This window comes from Lepidochelys olivacea (assembly GCF_965140295.1).
Source record: "Lepidochelys olivacea isolate rLepOli2 genome assembly, chromosome: 15".
Lineage (NCBI taxonomy): Eukaryota > Metazoa > Chordata > Testudines > Cheloniidae > Lepidochelys > Lepidochelys olivacea.
Window position 1 is genome coordinate 3,817,276 of NC_140425.1, and position 18,688 is coordinate 3,835,963.

Consider the following 18,688-nt stretch of genomic DNA (forward strand, 5'->3'; position numbering starts at 1 on the left):
GGTTGCCTGTAAGGAGGGTCTTATTAATCCCTCGGGGACTCACTCCCCTCTTGCTGAGAGGCTGGTGACCTGCAGATGGTCAACGAGTTCCCAGTGTCTCTGTGGGACCTAGCTCCTCCATTTCACCCCATAATGCGTAGCGCTCCAGGCCCCCAGTTCTCTGATGCCTCCTCTGCAAGAACGGCAGCACCAGCTTCTCTAATGATCAGCTCCATGCTGGCCTGTGCAGCGTGAGGCAGACGGCACAGGCTTCTCCCCCCCCGCACACACAGCCTGGAAACTAGGGCATTTCTGGAGCTTGTCCTACATCCTCTCGTGCCTGGCCTTTGCTGGTCCCTCTCTCGGTTCTGCTCTCCCATGTCTCCTCTGGGCAGGGAAGAACACAGGCCAAGCAGCCAGTCTGCATTGCAGTGTGGGACTGTGCTGATACTGTTGTAATAAACCAGTCCCCAGAGACCCCTAGGACTCTCACTATTAAAAATCCCTCTCTCTCCTTGCTGCTGGAACACATTCCTGCTGCCACAGCAGCCCCTGCCCATGCTGTGGTTATGCACACACATGCCATAGCTCCGAGTCCTGCACATGGGCTGCCCCTTCCCACAAGCAGTGGTTCTGCCTTGTCCGTTTGTTCATCTGAACCTCTTCCGCTAGTTTCCTCTCTCCGGGTGGCAGCCTCGAACCCATGGTTTGTGGAGCCAAGTTGGCTCCTGCAGGCACTCCCTTCGCACAGCTGGCTTCCTTGCTGGGGTACCTCCTTCAGTGCCAGTGGCCTGGGGCACAGACTGAATCCCCTACCTCGCTCCGCTCCACGTTCTTTGCAAGTTGGGCTTCCCAAATTCTAAAGGAGGGCTTGCCGGAGCATTGCAATGAAACCATTGCTAATACAACTGGTGAATGCTTAAGAGCGCTGGATGCACTGTGGAAGGGCCTAGATCTAGCCCATCTGTTAATTCAACAGCCAAACTTCCTTCTTTAGAGACCAAGGCCTAGATTCTCCCAGGTAGTTGGGTGCCCAATTCCCATTGATTCCAATGGAAGTTAGGAGCCTACATTCCTTTGAGCACCTGGGCCCAAGTCCTGTCACAAGGACCAATGTCTAAGGGTGATTGAATGGGAACTCCAGCTGTTTGTATCAAATCCTCCCAATCCACACATTTGCATAGAGCCCTGCCCTCCATTGCTCAGTGGCCTTTCAACAGTGATGAACTGTGGTCCTGTTCTCCTCTGGAAGGAACTGGCAGATAGGAGACAGAGAGTAGTTAGTCTGTAAGCATTTTATTTCTTATTGCACAGAAGCAATTGAAAGTGGACTTGTATAGTGCACTTCTTATTTCTTTGTGTGTTTCTGCAACTAGTGTCTAACCTGCTTCCCTTTAAGTCAACCACAGACGGTGCAGTGTACAAAGGAGGATTTCAATAATTTCCTTTTGTAAAATGAAAAGGCATTTACAACTCTGAGTTTCCTACCTTACTGTACTTCTCCGCAGTATAACAGAGCTCTAACTGTGTACATTCCTTATTGCATTTGTCCATCTATTGCACATATCGTAAATAAATGCACTTATTTGGAAAAGGGGCAGGTTTCTTTTATAATTCAAGTGTTTAAATGTGGCATTCTGCATGTATCACATTCTGCTATTGAAGCTATCATAACATAACATCATTGGTGGAGGCTCAGGTACTGGGTTTTGATTTCTTTCACATAAATATATTGCTAACGTGAGCTCCAGCTCAGAGGTGGGAGGGCACCCACCATCTAAGTAAAGGCTCCTCTTGTGAAAACAAAAATATAACTGACCACCTGGCAGGGAGAGCCTCCGAGTTCTCTTTGGTGGTCCATCTCCTCGCATGTCCCAGCCTCTGCTCTTCACTTCTCGCTCTTCTCGGCAGCAGCAGCAGCTTTCTCTGTGGGTTTGCCCTCTTTTGGGTCTGTGCTGGAGGACTTCTCCACTTTCTCTGCCTTGGGCTTGCTAGCTTTTGGCGCATCTTTGGGTGTCTCCACCTTGGGGGTCTCCTTGGTGTCTTTGCTGGGTTCTGTCTTGGCAGCCATTGACTCTTCTTTGGGTTTAGCTTCAGCTTTGGGTTTCTCCTCTTGGTCCATTTTGGGCTCAGCCTTCTCCTTTTTAGGTTCTTCCTTCTTTTCTTCAGACTTCTGTTTCTCAGGCTCCTTCTCTGCTGGTTTGCTGGGCTCCTTGGCCTTGGCTTCCTTTTCCTGAGGTTTAGGTTCAGGCTTCTGCTTAGCAGCTTTCTCCTCCATCTTCTCTTCTTTGGGTTTTGGTGCTGGTTTGGTTGGCTCCTTCTCCTTCACCTCTCTCTCTTCAGGCTTTACAACTTCCTTTTTCTTCTCCTCGGGGGCAGGGAGCTTCGGCTTGGAAGCTTTTTCCTTGTCATCTTCTTTGGGCTTCTCCTCTTCTTTCTTCTCTTCTACCTTAGGCTCAGGTTTGTGAGTCTCCTTGGCTGGGATTTCCTTTTTTGGCCCCTCCTCTTTCTTCCTGTCTTCCTTCTCCTCCACTTCCGGTTTGGCTGGGGCTTTCTCCTCTCTCTTTTTTGGCATCTCTTCTTTTATGGGCACCTTGGATTCTTTCTGGGGTGATTTGATCAATTCCTTTTGGGGGGTTATTTCTTTCTCTGGAGGCTTGGCCTCACCCTTCACAGGAGGCTTGGCCTTCTCTGGAGACTTGGCTTCTGGGGACTTGGCTTCCTCTTTGGTGGGAGATGCAGGCTTCTCCGGAGACTTGGCTTCCTCCTTGGTAGGAGATGCCGGCTTCTCCGGAGACTTGGCTTCCTCCTTGGTAGGAGATGCCGGCTTCTCCGGAGACTTGGCTTCCTCCTTGGTAGGAGATGCCGGCTTCTCCGGAGACTTGGCTTCCTCCTTGGTAGGAGATGCCGGCTTCTCCGGAGACTTGGCTTCCTCCTTGGTAGGAGATGCCGGCTTCTCTGGAGACTTGGCTTCCTCCTTGGTGGGGGATGCAGGCTTCTCTGGAGACTTGGCTTCTGGGGATTTAGCTTCCTCCTTCATTGGGGACCTGGCCTTCTTTGGAGACTTTGCCTCCTCCTTTTCTGGGGACTTGGCCTTTTCTTCTTCACCTTCCGCTACTTCCTCAGGTTCTTCCTTCTCTTCCTCCTTTGCCTCAGCTTCTTCCTCACCCTCCTCTCCAGCTTCCTCTTTCTTCTCGGCCTCCTCTTCCTCCGTTACCTCTTCAGTCACCTGGATTTCCTCTGTCTGCTTCTCCACAATCACGGTTTCCTTATCAGACTTCTCCATCACTTTGACTTTCTCCTCACGTTTCACCTTTATGTGGGTGGAAATGCTGGGGGGTTTAGGGGGTGTGTCAGGGAAGGGGAAAGGTCCGAGTCCAAACCCGATGCGGCATTCCTCTCCTTCCAACAGCTTTCTGTGAGAGAGACAGAGAAAGGAAGTCAGAGTCCACTTTGCAGTTCTCAAAATGTTACTAGTAAATCTTAACTTTGCTTTTGTGAACACTTGAGTCTGACCCAAGCCCACTGAACTCAATGGGAGTCTTTCAGTTAAGCACAATGGGCTTTGTATCAGGCCCTAAGGACTCCCTTGGGGTCCTGGTTTCTCTTTGACATTCACCCTTCAGGCTCCTTGGAGGGGGGTGTATTTTGCTGTTCACAGTATTTTCCCCAATGGGGCTGGGGAGATCAGCTTGCTGTCCATACAAGCCTGCTGTAAGATTTCATCCCTTTGCCTCCACGTGCATGCTTTAGCTGGGGATAAGCCAAGGAGCCATGCAAAACCTGGAGGCCGGAGCAGCTTGATGCTTAAGATATTGGTTCCCTCCTGTCCTTGGGTAGGGCCATCTGCATACCCAAGTCTCTGTCTGCACTGCGGCTGGGAGGTGTAATTCCCAGCTCGGATAAACATCATATATACTAGCTCTGCTCAGCGAGATGAGGGTGGTGACTTGGCAGAACTGCCCAGGAGAGGCTGTTAAATGATTTAGGGACTCTGAAAGGAAGGCAGTGGGGGTGATGATATTGTCTAGTGAAAAGTCCCCTGTGCTGGTGTCTATTTTGTACGCTTAGCATTGGATAGTTCTAAAGAACTTGCTGAGAGCTGCCTCCATGAGCTCACCTCTACCCCTGCTTGTGGCTCTGTACCTGTAAGCAGCAATTTCTATATCCAGGGCCATCTTGACATTCAGCAGGTCCTGGTACTCGCGGAGCTGGGCTGCCATCTCCCACTTGGTGTTCCTCAGCTCGTTGTCCAGCTGCTGGATGGTTTCCTGGGGCAGAAACACAATTAGGGCTGTTTCCAGGCTGCACTGCCCCTGTTCCAGATTTCCACTTTCCACAAGCAAAGCAGAGACTGAGCTGCCACTGTGCACCTTGGGATACCATGGCGTCCAGTGCTCATCTATCACTGCCGTTAGATCCTGCAATGCTAGCTTCAAGTGGATGCGCAATTCACTGGGCTCATTCTGCACTCAGATCATCACCTCTTTGCTAGGGCCAAGTTATCTCCAGATTCGCCAGGGACTGTTCCCTCTAATTTTTTACATCCATATGCAGAATGAATTGTCTTATGTGCACCAATAAGGAGGTGATGTGTGGCAGGAGTGGGGCCAAAGGGTTCAAAGTGTGGGAGGGGGCTCAGGGCTGGGGCAGAAGGTTGGGGGTGAGGGCTCTGGCTGGGGATGAAGGCTCTGGGGTGGGGCCAGAGATGAGGGATTCAGGGTGAGGGAGGGGGCTCAGGGTAGGGCAGAGGGTTGTGGGGGGGGTGAGAGTTCTGGCTGGGGGTGCAGGCTCTGGGGCGGGGCCAGGGATGAGGGGCTTGGGGTTTGCGGCAGGAAAAAAGGACTCCCCCCAGCCCTCTCGCCCCACAGGCAGCAGCTCTGGGGGAGAGGTGCCTCTCCCTGTGGCAGCCCTACATGCCCCAAATTGCTCCCCTCCCACCCCCTACCTCTCTCGGCCTCTGCGGCTGCTGTGTGGCCCCACAACTTAGAAAGAACTATCCACCCCGTCTCCCCCATGTGGTGAGGAGCTGCTGTATTGGATTTGGCTTGTGATAGTCGAAGGAAAACATCCGGAGTCATATCCCATCCCACTGAGTCTCCCCACCTCTCAAAGAGCAGCAGTTCCCCTTTGGTGATAACTTGCGGTGCAACTGTCCCTAGTAGATCACAGCATGGTGCTAAATTCCCCAAGCCACGAAAGCAAGCCTGTTCTCATTCTTAGTGAGTGAACTGGCAGGGCATATTCTAGGACACAGCTGGTGATTCAGGGCTCCTCCCTTGAGCCATTCCACCATCAGCTGCTTAAACCCTGTATAGGGATGCAGAGGGATAGTTTGATGAGTCACTGTGGGGATAGTTCAGACTGGTCAAAACCTAAGAGGGTCTGGAGTGTCTCTCTGAGGCAGAGACTGGAACAGATGATGTTCTGCAGGGACAACCCTAGAAACAGCCAAGCCTGGGGAGAAAGCTTAGGCTGAAGTTTACAGTTTGGTGGTGTCTGAAGTACCAACAAAGCCGAGTCCCAGGAATGGGGTGGGCTTGGATTCTACCCAGTGCGTGTGTACTCCGCTCAAAGCCTGGAAGTAATTCCACCTTCCTACAGCTAGGCTGCCATGCCACTTCCCGCCCCCTGCATATCTGGGAAGAGGGTTATACAGGCCTTGTCTGGCATGGGACACTGGCAGCTGGGTGATGTCCTCTGCTGTATGTTACCTGACAGGACAAGACATTAGCATGATGACGGTCTTCTATGTCCACTCTCTGCCTCTCTAAGGATTCCTTGGTCCCCTTGAGGGCTTCAAATTCGGTGACCTTGGACTGGAGCTGCCGGCGGTATTCTGAAATCTCCTCCTGAGCAGAGCGGATTGCATCTGTGTTCACCTTGGCAGCTTCTGACAACTTGTCCAGCCTCACTGCAGTGGTGGATGGAAAGAGAGAACTGGAGAGAGGAAAGAAGAGAGAGACTCTCTTCCTTCATTAGATAAATCCTATGTTGTTCTACGGCACCCTTCACTGTAGTGTCAGAGTGCCGGCCATTCAGTCCCACCTCCCTCCCAGCGGAGGTTCTCAGAGGGAGGAGGTATCCTGCAAAAACCTCCTGCAGCTCTGCATTTGTTCACATACCCAGCACTGCTTCTTTTAATTGCAAAGAGCTGTATCCTCGTCCCTGAAAGGCTAGGAGAAGCTAAGGTTGTCAGAAGATGACAATCTGCTGCAATCATTTACCTATGATGGGAGGAAATTCTCCAGTGCATCGGGTGGCCATACACCCCATTTTGGCCAGGACAGTCTCTTTTTATGCCCTGTTCCACCCGTCCTAACATTTTGACAAAACTGGGCATTTGTCTGGTTTGCTTTTCCCAACTGATCATCATGCAGGGGGACAAGTGGCAATGCCAGCTCTGTGCTGGAGGGAGGGCTAGGAGGAGCAGCTCATGCCAGCCAGCCCACCCCACATGCAGGGGGATGAGAGAGGCCTCGGGTGGCCCCATGCAGGGGCAGGTGGCGGGAGGGGGCGGCTTGGACCACCAGCCCCCCACATAGAGGGCAGGTTCAGAGGACCAGCCCCCCATGCAGAGGGAAGCGGGGGGGGGGGTCTCAGGTAGGCAGCAGGGGGGCTCAGGTCAGCCCCAGGCACCAGTGAGGAGGGAGACCTCAGGCTGGTCCCCCGTGGGCTGGAGGCAGGAAGGGCTTGGGCAGCCCCACATGCAGGGGTGTGGTGGGGGGGCCCCCGGGGGGGGGACCTCAGCCTGGCCCCATGCCAGTGGGAGGCAGGGAGGGCTTGGGCCAGCCCTGCACACAGCAGGGTGGGGGGGAGCCCTCAGGCCAGCCCAGGGGTGTCACCCTACCAATGTAAGCCTTACATTCAATCCACTCCTTTCTCTTGCAACATTGTCACAAAGCTGACTGCTTTAGAAAGCTGCCACAGAAGATGGAAGAGACCAGTTTGATCAGAAAATCCATCTCCCTGAAAGCACAAGTTACAGTCCTTCTCCTTCACACATTAAATGTCTATTGTACTTGAAATTAACCAAAAGGCCATGGAGAACCTTCCTGAGAGGAATCAAAGGGCTGAAGAGCTCAGAACTGGAGTAGCCTGATTAACATTCTTCTTGGAAACTTTTCCATCTTACCCAGCATCACAATTTTGCAAAGCAGGCGAGGAAAGCCAGCACGCGTCACCCTCAGCTGACACGCAATCCCAGGCTGGCCAGAAGACGTGCTGCAATGACACAGCATGCTTTCGGGGGCAGTTTGCTGCGGTTCCAGGCAGCTGGCGGGTCGTCTTCATTACAAGGCCCCTCCAAGAAGCTTGTTAATGGAGTGGGGCAGTCACTGTACTAGCAGATTGCCCAGATTCAATCCCCCCCTAATAGCATCAGAAAATAAAGGATTTGCACTCCGACTGGCAGGTTCAACCCCCACCAGTGTGAGCTAGCAGGCTGAATAGTGGGGCGATGGGCAGCCAGGACAGGGCACCTGAGTCTGAGACCCTTGCTCCGCGGCACTCCTGCCTGGCAAAGGCTAGGAGGGCTGCAGAAGGCTCCTCCTACTCTGGGTAAGAGGGTTGGGGGAGGTCAGGTTAGTCTGTTGCAATCTCCTGGCATCCAGAAGTGGCAGGGGTCTGAAGGAAGCTGCACCCAGCCCACATCTGGTGGGAAGATGATCGTGATACAGGGGCTCCAGAGTGGGGTAGCAGGGAAAATACAGAATCCCACACCCCCATGAACACCCCCTCTCCCCAGGTACACGGCCATGCCCAGAGCTGGGAGGGCACAGCGAGGCTCCTGTCCTGCCCTGGCAGCCAGCTGGAGCCAGGGTAACAGGGCTCTGCCATCGGGAGAGCACTGCAGAAGCAGGCAGGCCGATGTGAAGGGGCCTGGGGCAACCAGACAGACAGACAGACAGACAGCGGCGCTGGGCTGCTCGGGCCCACCGCCCCTCGCCTGGCTTTGGCGGCTCAGACGGCAGGCCCCGGGGCTGTAACGCCCTGCGCACCCTCCGGACCAGGCTGTAGGTAACCAAGCCCCGCCTGGGCCTCGCCGGGGTTTGCACAGTGCGAGGCAGCTGCTAAGGGCTGTGATTTTTACTGACTGCGGCGGAGCCTGGAGGGCCCGTCTCGGGAGCCCGGGTCCGGGGCTGCAGCGCCTTCTGTCTGGGCGTTGGCACCGAGAGTCGGGCCAGTCTGCCGCTCGCTCCTGAGCCCAAGCAGGCTGCGGGCCTTCCCGGGCAGGGGGCGGAGCCGGACTGCAAGCGGGGAAGCGGCTGCTCGCCGGTGCCCTGCCGCTGCTCCTCTCCCCGGGCGGGCAGCGCTGCGTTCCTCGGCCCGTGGGCAGCGTGCGGGCTGCCCCGCCCAGCCCCGGCAGGAGCTGTGAGGATGGCGGCGGGGAAGCCCCGGGGCAGAGGCTCCCCAAGATGTCTGGTCTCCCGCAGCGCGGCCCCGCAGCCCAGACAGGGACTGGGGCGCACACCCGGGCCGGGGCACCGGGGTCACCGGCAGGCGCACCGCAGCGCGAAGGCGCTGTCCCGGGTGCTGATCCCGCGCCGTGCCCGCCCAGGGGCGCTTTGCAATGGGGACGGGACAGCTCCCTCCAGGAAGGCCAGAGGCGCAGCTCGGCTCCGCAGCCGGCAGAGCTCCGGCGACCCCAGACCCTGGGGTGGGGGTGGGGGGGAGATCCAACCAGCGGGGCACGTCCCCACGCAGGCAGCCCCGGGGGCAGGGAGCTGCAACCTCGCAAACCAGGGCCTGGCTTTGGGAGCCCCCAAGGGCACAACGCCACCTTGATGCCCCCCCGGCCCCCAGCAGCGCGCCCTGACACAGGGCGTACGGGAGCCTTGGAACCCCGCCCGCCGCCGCTGGTCTCCAGGGCCGGTTCCTGCCTTGCCCCCCGGAGAAGCGCTCCGCCCGGGGAGCGACACGGGCGCGCTAACCCCTCTCCCCAGCGCAGAGCCAACCTGGGAACTAGGCGGGCGCCCGGGGCTGCTCTGTGGCGGTTAATCCGGGGGCAGGAGAGCAGCGGCAGCGTCCCGGGTCCGCACGGCCCGTGCGAGGAGGCCGACTGCGCAGCTCCAGCCCAGCCCGTCCCGAGGCGGTGGCTGCCGTGCTGGGTTATGCCTTACGGAGCTTGACTCACCTTGCAGGAGCTCGGGTTGTCCCGGCCTGACCCCCAGGAGCCTCCGCCCCCTGCAGCACCCCCCGGGAGTGCCTGGCAGGCCAGGGAGTTCCGGGCGGCTCTGGCCTTGGGCTGAGCTTGCGGCGGAAAAGTCCTGACTCAGCCCAGACTGCGACGCCCGCTGCTCCCACCTCGTGCACATCCCTCCGGGGCCGACACCCCCGCCCCCGCCCTGCTGCAGGGAGTGGGGCGCCCCAGCCCCCTGCGAGTTCCCCAACGCCCCTTCCCTCCAGAGCAGTGGGGATGCCGCTCCCCACAAGCTGCCTGGCCCCAAACCCCCCTCCCTCTCCCCTCCAGGCAGTGCAAAGGGGCTGCCTGCGCCCCACATTCCTCCCTCTTGGAGAGCTATGGGGGCTGGAGGTACCGTGTCCCCCGCCCCGCCCCGCCGCGCCAAGGGGTCTCCCCAGCCTCCTCCTCCGATACCGTGTCCCCCGCCCCGCCCCGCCCCGCAGCGCCAAGGGGTCTCCCCAGCCCCCTGCTCCGATACCGTGTCCCCCGCCCCGGGTCTCCCCCGCCCCGCAGCGCCAAGGGGTCTCCCCAGCCTCCTGCTCCGATACCGTGTCCCCCGCCCCGCCCCGCCCCGGGTCTCCCCAGCCTCCTCCTCCGATACCGTGTCCCCCGCCCCGCCCCGCCCCGGGTCTCCCCAGCCCCCTGCTCCGATACCGTGTCCCCCGCCCCGCCCCGCCCCGGGTCTCCCCAGCCTCCTGCTCCGATACCGTGTCCCCCGCCCCGCCCCGCCCCGGGTCTCCCCAGCCCCCTGCTCCGATACCGTGTCCCCCGCCCCGCCCCGCCCCGGGTCTCCCCAGCCCCCTGCACGGGGGCGACCCCTCCCCGGCGCTCACCGCGGAACCACGCCTCGGACTGCAGCGTGTTCTGCGCCGCGTGCCCCTCCAGCTGGGCCCGGATCTCCTTGAGGGCCGAGGTGACGTCGGGCTTGGCGGCGTCGCGGAGCTCGAGCGAGGCCTGGCTGCCCTGGATCTGCCGCAGCAGGTCGCTCACCTCCTCCTCGTGGCCGCGGCGGAGGAAGAGCGCCTCGTCCCGCAGCGCCTGCGCCTTCTTCTCCAGCTCGCCCTGAGCCAGGCTCGACTCCTCCGCGTAGCGGCGCAGGGCGCGGGCGGCCGCCTCGGCCTCCTCCCGCTGCCGGGCCTCTTGGTCCAGCCGCTGCCGGAGGTGCTGGATGTCCTCCTCCAGCCGCTCCAGCTCCAGCCGCAACTGCCCCTTCTCGCTGCCCAGCCGCACCACGGCGCCCCGCAGCTCGCCGGCCTCCCGCTCGCCCAGCTCGCCCAGCGCCGAGCGCCCGGCCTGCTGCTGCCGCAGCGCCGCCGCCTCGCCCTCCAGCTGCCGGTTGCGCCGCTCCAGCTGCCGCACCGTGTCGATGTAGCCGGCGAAGCGCTCGTTGAGCGCCTGCAGCAGCTCCTTCTCCGAGCGGGCGCGCAGCTCGCCGTTCAGCGACTCCAGGCTCTCGGCCGACGAGCCCAGCTGGCTGTAGCCGCCCGCGCCTCGCCGGAGCGGGGAGGCGGCGGTGGAGCCGCGGGACCACGACTGCGAGTGGAAGCCGCTGGAGGCCAGCGAGCGGGCGCCGCTGCGGGCGCTCTCCTTGCGGAGCGAGCTGGCCCCGAAGAGCGCGTCCACGCCGTAGCTCAGCATGGTGCGGGCGAGGCGGGCCGGGGCACTGCGGCAGGCGAGGGGAGCTGCCGCTTATATAGGGCTCCCGGCGCACGGAGCCTCCTCACGGACACCGAGCCGGGGAGGGAGGGGCTCTCCTCCTCCCTCGCCCCCCCTCGCCGGCTGCGCCGCCCGTTCAGTGCGGGGGGGGGCGAAGGCAGGAGCCAAGTGCCGGGTGTATGAGCGGGGGGGGGCGAGAGCCCCGAAAGGATCAGGAATTAGAAGATCCCCTGACCCCTTCCCACCAGGGGGATTCCCCACCGTGGCCCCAAAGGAGCAGGCGAACCCCAGGAGAAGAGAAGATCAGGAGTTAGAAAGACCCCCCCGCACGCCTCCCTTTCCTCGCTGGCGAGATGAGGCGGGCAACCCCCCAAGAACACGGCCCCGCTCCTGACCCCGCCGCCAGCGAGATTCCCTTTGCGCTGGGGTGAGCGGGGCAGGGCGGGGACTTGGAGAGGCGACCGCTCGAAGGGACCAGGTGATGGGAGGGCGGCAGGTCCCCCGGCTCGGCCGCTCTCCGCTCCCTCCCCGGCGCGCTGCGGGGAGTCACCCCGCTGGGTTTTGCTGCGGTTGGCTAGAGGAGAGGCTGGTCAATGTCCCATCCCCAGCAGGGGCAGGGAGCTGAAGCTCTGCTGGGAGCTCTTCCCAGGCCCGCGCTCTTCTCTGTGGCTGGCTCGCTAGCCAGCTAAGCTCCGGCCTCCACCTCACCGGCAAACACTTGGAAAGAAACCCGGGAGCCCCACCGAGCTAGAGCCTTGCGGGGAGAGAGTGGGGACAGGCGAGTCACTTCCCTGAAGGCGAGCAGGGGCCATCCCTGCTGCGCGGGGCCCGTTTCCCTCTAGGCAAGGGAACCGCGCAGGCTGATGACTTGCAAACTCGAATCACCCATGAGCCACCTGGAGCTGCCGCAGCCCGGCCCCGCCGGGGGAAGGAGCGGCTGCTGCAGCAACAGCAGAAAGACGCTCAGAGGACGCGCCAGGTCTCGAGAATGACACAGGCAAGGCCTGAAACGGGTTATTTCTCTCCCCTTTCACCGGTGCTGCGGGGCCTATCTGTGCAGGTGTGTGCCTGCCGGCATGCCCTCTTCTGGGGGAAGGGCAGCCTCCTCAGGAGAGTTTGGGAGGGCGAAGCCCCTGGGTGGGCACCCAGAGCCATCTATCGCCTTACACCCCATCTCTGTCTGCATTTCTAACCCATCCACCCAGCCCGCCCGCAGCACCAGGCTACACATACAGACAACATCCCTCTTTCAGCCTGTGCTGAAACTGGGGGGGTTGAAGGGCTGTGGCTGGGTCCCTCCAGTCTTGTTCCCATGCTAGGAGGGAGAGCTCACTGCTTGGGTGGGGGGACTCTTGCATGATGCTTGTGAGCTCTCATAGCCAGGCTGTGACCACAGGCGAGTCCCCAGGGCAACATCATTGGCACACTGGGAGAGGAGGAGCCCTGAGGAAAGCAACTGAGGGTGAGCTTGGGGTGGGGGGGTTGGTTCCTTTCCCTTGTGCTGCATGCAGAGGGACTTTCTTTAAATAAGAGGGGAGCTGGGAGTGGGATTTTACTTCTAAGAATGTCACTGCTGAGCTGGTTTGACATGGGGTGGGGAGACCTCTGTCTATGGAACACGTATACCCCTGCTAGTCACAAATGTGCCTCAACCCTGGCCCAGAGGGGAAAAGAGTGGATCTTAGCTGCCAGAACCAGGCCTTGCTGCCGAGATAGCCAGCAACAGGGGACATTGTCTACAGCTCATTTCCATCGGATGGTGGCGTCTTTCAATCTCTACCCACTTGGACTAGGGGCCTACAAGTGCCAATCTTCCTTTACCACCTCTCTGAGCCCTTCGGACCCCTACATTGCTCAGCTGTTTGTTTTTCAATGACCTAACAAACACTAATTCACCCTTCCACTATCCAGATGGAGCTGAGCTGAACTTGCTTTACTCTTCCGTATTAGCCTCATTTCACAGATGAAGGAACTGAGGCACAGAAAGGTTGAAGCCAACATTTTCAAACCTGGATTGCTAAAGTCAGGTGCTACAATCTAATGTAGGTGGCTAAATAAGTGGCCTGATTGTCAGAGGCAAGGAGCAAACACATTTGATTTCAATGGTGCTGCAGGAGAATTTGCCCTAGGAATTTTACATTTACCGAGCAACTCCATTGTTGGTATGGTGTTGCCAATTTGACATTTCCTAGTCAAAAGGAGTTTGCCCACCACTTTTAAAGGCACTCTCCCTTCTCCGACACTGACCTGCAGCTCCTTGGCGAGTGAGACAGCAATTTAATAACCCATTCAACATATACCGCAAACGTATGTAATGCCCGAGCGAAGCCACAAGAGGGAGGCAGAATGAAATTACTTGGCCAAGATGCTGGAGTTAGCACCCAGACTCTTGCAAAAAGGGCCCTGGACTATTTGCAGATCACAAATGGGCAGGTGCTTGGTTTTCTCTCTCACCTGCCTGGGACACTGGTTTATTACTGATACAGAAAGAAGAGCACCAAATCCCAAAGTACAACTTCCCTCACAGCCAGGATTCCAAGAGGTCTCCTCTCAAACTACTCACCTGGCTAGAACCTGCTTCATTGGTGAGAGCTGAGGAAATCACAGCATGAAGGGATCTTGCTGCTCTCGTGGGCAACCTGGTTTTCTTCCTCTTCTCCCCAAGAGTCAAGCATCTTTTCCCCCAGCAACCAGCAGCTCAGAGCAGGAGTGACCCCCGCTCACATCACCATTTGATGCTGAACTGCTGCAGCAGTCCAGGTAGACATGCCATCATCAAAAGGACTGCTTCCAAGTGACAGGCTAGAAGACAGTAACTTCACTGGGGGTTGATTGTCCCTTTTCTGGCCACAGCTGGCTCTTAACAGAGCAAGGAGGCCACATAATGGCCTGGGAGTCAGGGGACCTGGCTTCTATTCCTGCTTCTGCCATTAACTTACACTTTGATCTTACTTGTGTCACTCCCTCTTCCTGTGCCTCATTTTCCTCATCTGTGAAATAAGAATTATCCATACTTTAGTGAAGTGCTTTGCAAACAACATGTGACAAGGGTTTTTACAGGTTAACTATGTGCAATGAGCCAGCAGGGCTCACTTGCCTCCTTGAGCTTGCACCACAGCAAAGGTCCTCAAGGAATCCATTTTGAAGCAATTGGAGGAGAGGGAGGTGATCAGGAACAGTCAGCATGGATTCACCAAGGGCAAGTCATGCCTGACCAACCTGATTGCCTTCTATGATGAGATACCTGGCTCTGTGAATGCGGGGAAAATGGTGGATGTGATATATCTTGACTTTAGCAAAGCTTTTGATACTGTCTCCCACAGTATTCTTGCCAGCAAGTTACAGAAGTATGGATTGGATGAATGGACTATAAGGTGGATAGAAAGCTGGCTAGATCATCGGGCTCAATGGGTAGTGATCAATGGTTTGATGTCTATTTGGCAGCTGGTATCAAGCAGAGTGCTCCAGAGGTCGGTTCTGGGACCGGTTTTGTTCAACATCTTTATTAATGATCTGGATGATGGGATTAATTGCACCCTCAGCAAGTTTGCAGATGACACTAAGCTGGGGGGAGAGGTAGATACGCTGGAGGGTAAGGATAGGGTCCAGAGTGACCTAAACAAATTGGAGGATTGGGCCAAAAGAAATCTAATGAGGTTCAACAAGAACAAGTGCAGAGTCCTGCACTTAGGAAGGAAGAATCCCAGGCACCGCTACATGCTGGGGACCAACTGGCTAAGCAGCAGTTCTGCAAAAAAAAGGACCTTGGGATTACAGTGGACGAGAAGCTGGATATGAGTCAGCCATGTGCCCTTGTTGCCAAGAAGGCTAACGGCATAATGGGCTGTATTAGTAGGAGCATTGCCAGCAGATCGAGGCAAGTGATTATTCCCCTCTATTCGGCACTGGTGAGGCCTCATCTGGAGTACTGTGTCCAGTTTTGGGCCCCACACTACAAGAAGGATGTGGAAAAATTGGAAAGAGTCCAGCAGAGGGCAACAAAAATGATTAGGGGACTGGAACACATGACTTATGAGGAGAGGCTGAGGGAACTGGGGATGTTTAGTCTTCAGAAGAGAAGAATGAGGTGGGATTTGACAGATGCTTTCAACTACCTGAAGGGGGTTCCAAAGAGGATGGCTCTAGGCTGTTCTCAGTGGTAGCAGATGACAGAAGAAGGAGTAATGGTCTCAAGTTGCAGTGGGGGAGATTTAGGTTGGATATTAGGAAAAACTTTTTCACTATGAGAGTGGTGAAACACTGGAATGGGTTCCCTAGGGAGGTGGTGGAATCTCCTTACCTAGAAGTTTTTAAGATTAGGCTTGACAAAGCCCTGACTGGGATGATTTAGTCGGGGATCGGTCCTGCTTTGAGCAGGGGGTTGGACTAGATGACCTCCTGAGGTCCCTTCCAACCCTGATATTCTATGATTCTATGATATTCTATGATTCAAAGGTAGCTTGGCTTTAGAATCATAGACACATAGGGTTGGAAGAGCCCTCAGGAGGTCATCTAGTCCAACCCCCTGCTCAAAGCAGGACCAACACCAACTAAATCATCCTAGACAGGGCTTTGTCAAGCCAGGCCTTAAAAATCTCTAAGGACGAAGACATCACCACCTCCCTAGGTAACCCACTCTTGTGCTTCACCACCCTCCTAGTGAAATAGTGTTTCCTAATATCCAACCTAGACCTCACCCACTGCAACTTGAGACCATTCCTCCTTGTTCTGTCATCTGCTACCACTGAGAACAGCCAAGCTCCATCCTCTTTGGACCCCCCCCCCCTTCAGGTAGATGAAGACTGCTATCAAATCCCCCCTCACTCTTCTCTTCTGCAGACTAAATAACCCCAGTTCTCTCATCCTCTCCTCATAAATCATGTGCTCCAGCCCCCTAATCCTTTTTGCTGCCCTCTGCTGGACTCTCTCCAATTTGTCCACATCCCTTCTGTAGTGGGGGGACCAAAACTGGACGCAAAACTCCAGGTGTGGCCTCACCAGTGCCGAATAGAGGGGAATAATCACTTGCCTCGATCTGCTGGCAATGCTCCTACTAATACAGCCCATTATGCCGTTAGCCTTCTTGGCAACAAGGGCACATGGCTGACTCATATCCAGCTTCTCGTCCACTGTAATCCCAAGGTCCTTTTTTTTGCAGAACTGCTGCTTAGCCAGTTGGTCCCCAGCATGTAGCGGTGCCTGGGATTCTTCCTTCCTAAGTGCAGGACTCTGCACTTTGTCCTTGTTGAACCTCATCAGATTTCTTTTGGCCCAATCCTCCAATTTGTCTAGGTCCCTCTGTATCCTACCCCTACCCTCCAGCATATCTACCACTCCTCCCAGTTTAGTGTCATCTGCAAATTTGCTGAGGGTGCAATCCACACCATCCTCCTGATCATTTATGAAGATATTGAAAAAACCGGCTCCAGGACCGACCCCTGGGGCACTCCACTTGATACCGGCTGCCAACTAGACATGGAGCCATTGATCACTATCTGTTGAGCCCGACAATCTAGCCAGCTTTCTATCCACCTTATAGTCCATTCATCCAGCCCATACTTCTTTAATTTGCTGGCAAGAATACTGTGGGAGACCATGTCAAAAGCTTTGCTAAATTCAAGGAACAACATGTCCACTGCTTTCCCTTCATCCACAGAGCCAGTTATCTCATCATAGAAGGCAATTAGATTAGTCAGGCATGACTTGCCCTTGGTGAATCCATGCTGACTGTTCCTGATCACTTTCCTCTCCTCTAAGTGCTTCAGAATTGATTTCTTGAGGACCTGCTCCATGATTTTTCCAGGGACTGAGGTGAGGCTGACTGTCAGAAGCGAAACAGATGGACAAGTCCCTGCTAGCTAGAGGCCTGGTTATGCCAACTCAGCATTGAGGCCTGCTGCTGTTGAAGTTGATGAACGTTGCTCATATGCATTCAGAGCATCATGAGGCTCCAGGGTTTCGATGCACTGTGCAAGCAGGACCTAGCAGCCATCCTCTTCCCTAACCTCCACTCCCTACACCCACACACCTCTGCCAATGCTCTGCAGTGAAACAAACCAAGCAGCTCCTCAATCTCCTGGTATCTTTTTGCCGATGTTGTTGGAGGCCATGTTCTGGTAGCCCCTGCCCTGATTGCCCCTCTCCTTGTCAAAGCAGCGCACCCCTCCTCCCCCGCCGGTCCATGTCTCTCTGAGCATTATCTCAAAAAGTGGTTGGCTTGAGAATAAGGTGGCATTTTCCCTGCCCCCACCAGGCTCCCAACCCCTGGGCCTTGTGGAGTTGAGGCTTAAGCTCAGATCCCCTGTGGCAGAAGATGGTGACACTGGTCTGCCCTAGGAATCTCCCAATGTGACAGACCCAGATCTCATGGGGAGAATGTGGTGGATCCCACACCCTTTACAATAAGCTGAGCCAACTTCCCCAGCCTCTCTCCTCCCCGCCTTTCATCATTGGTCAGCTTAGACTTGAAAAGACATGAATGCCCACCAAACCTCCCGGTCACTGCAAGAGTCTCAGGGTGCCCATTCGCCGGTAGCGTTAAGGTAGGAAGTGCTGGCCCTCTCACTGTAATGCACTGAAAGCATCTTCTGCACTCCCCAGAGCCCAGGGATGCTTCTGTTTTAACACAGGCCAGCTGAACATGAGCTCGCAGTTTTCTTAAAGCCACAGAAACAGCCTGGTTAGACATGGCTCCGAGGCCTTCCCTGCTTGGTCTGCAGAAGTGCTGAGCACCCACAACCCCAACAGAAGCCGACGGGCGCTGCACTTGCTCAGCACATCTGAGAGTCAGGCCTCAGAGAGAAGCTGCTGAGGAGTGTCCTGACCCCGGCCACGATCACTGGGAGCTGCTGGAGGATGCTGTGGCTGTAATAAAGCAAAGTACCTTGGCAGCCAGGCTGTAGCCATCAGGAGACCTGAGACGAGGGCTCAATGTGACATCAGGGTGAGGGAGTGGGGGTGTAGCCGGAAGGTTGTAAGGGGCAAATGGCACCTCCTTCACCTGTAACAGTTTCAAATTAAATTGAAACCTAGTTTTACAGAAGAAATACACTGGGGAAACATGTCAGCCAGGGCTTAGAGCGATAGCCTGGGGGTCAGGACTCCTGGGTTCTATTTCTGGGTGGGAGTGTGGTCTAACAGTTAGAGCAGTCAGAACTGCTGGGTTTTATTTCACACTCTGGCTCACTGTGTGACTGTAGCTCAGTCTTATTGTGCTTCAATTTCCTCATCTGTAAAATGCTTTGAGACCCTTGTGTGAAAGGCAAAACACTCTTCAGCTGAGGTTAGCCCCAGGACACGAGTCTCACCAGCTCTGTTTGGCCAGGGGTCTCCGCAGCCTTTGCAAGAAGCTCTGAATGCTTTGCTGCAGGGCCAGAGATTTTTCTGGAAACATGGAGGGCAGAGGGGGCCGCTGGGGTAGCCCTGGAGGGGTGGAAGGAGAGAGAAAGTTTGTCTTGTCTGATCCAGTCCCACTTGGGCAGTGGGAGTGAGTGAACTCAGAGGAGAGATGGCCCAGCCCGGCTCCGCCTCTGGAGCATGGGGTGCATGAAGGGCATTCTTTCTGGAAGTACACTAGTCTTTGGCCAGGCTGAGAGTGGGGGTGGCGCTGGGAAATAGCCCAGCAGATTATTTTATTTGCAAGGCATTAGGAGGGAACAATTTGATTCCCTCTCCAGATGATCTTTCCAAATGGAATTAGCTCTGTTAGGATGAGAGGTGAGCTCTAAGCAGCCCCTGGGAGAGGTTCGCTCCCTGCGTGCGTGTGGCTGAGGCTCAGTTGCCAAGGGCTAGATCCCAATTCCAACACTGGGTGCCAGTGAGACCCTCAAAATCCCCAGTCAGCCACTGGCTTGCTCTGCAGGTGCCTAC

The 18,688-nt window shown here is 56.4% G+C and overlaps 1 protein-coding gene across 1 annotated transcript; it reads right to left on the reverse strand.

Annotated features, from left to right (window-relative positions):
- Window positions 1–1,259: 1,259 nt before the first annotated feature.
- On the reverse strand, window positions 1,260–10,832 carry NEFH (neurofilament heavy chain). The gene is made up of 4 exons (XM_084649417.1): window positions 9,997–10,832; window positions 5,694–5,893; window positions 4,126–4,250; window positions 1,260–3,395 (listed from the first exon to the last, which is right to left on the reverse strand). The coding sequence occupies exons 1-4, from the start codon at window positions 10,799–10,801 to the stop codon at window positions 1,868–1,870; spliced, it is 2,658 nt and encodes an 885-aa protein (XP_084505543.1). The 5' UTR covers window positions 10,802–10,832; the 3' UTR covers window positions 1,260–1,867.
- Window positions 10,833–18,688: the final 7,856 nt, after the last annotated feature.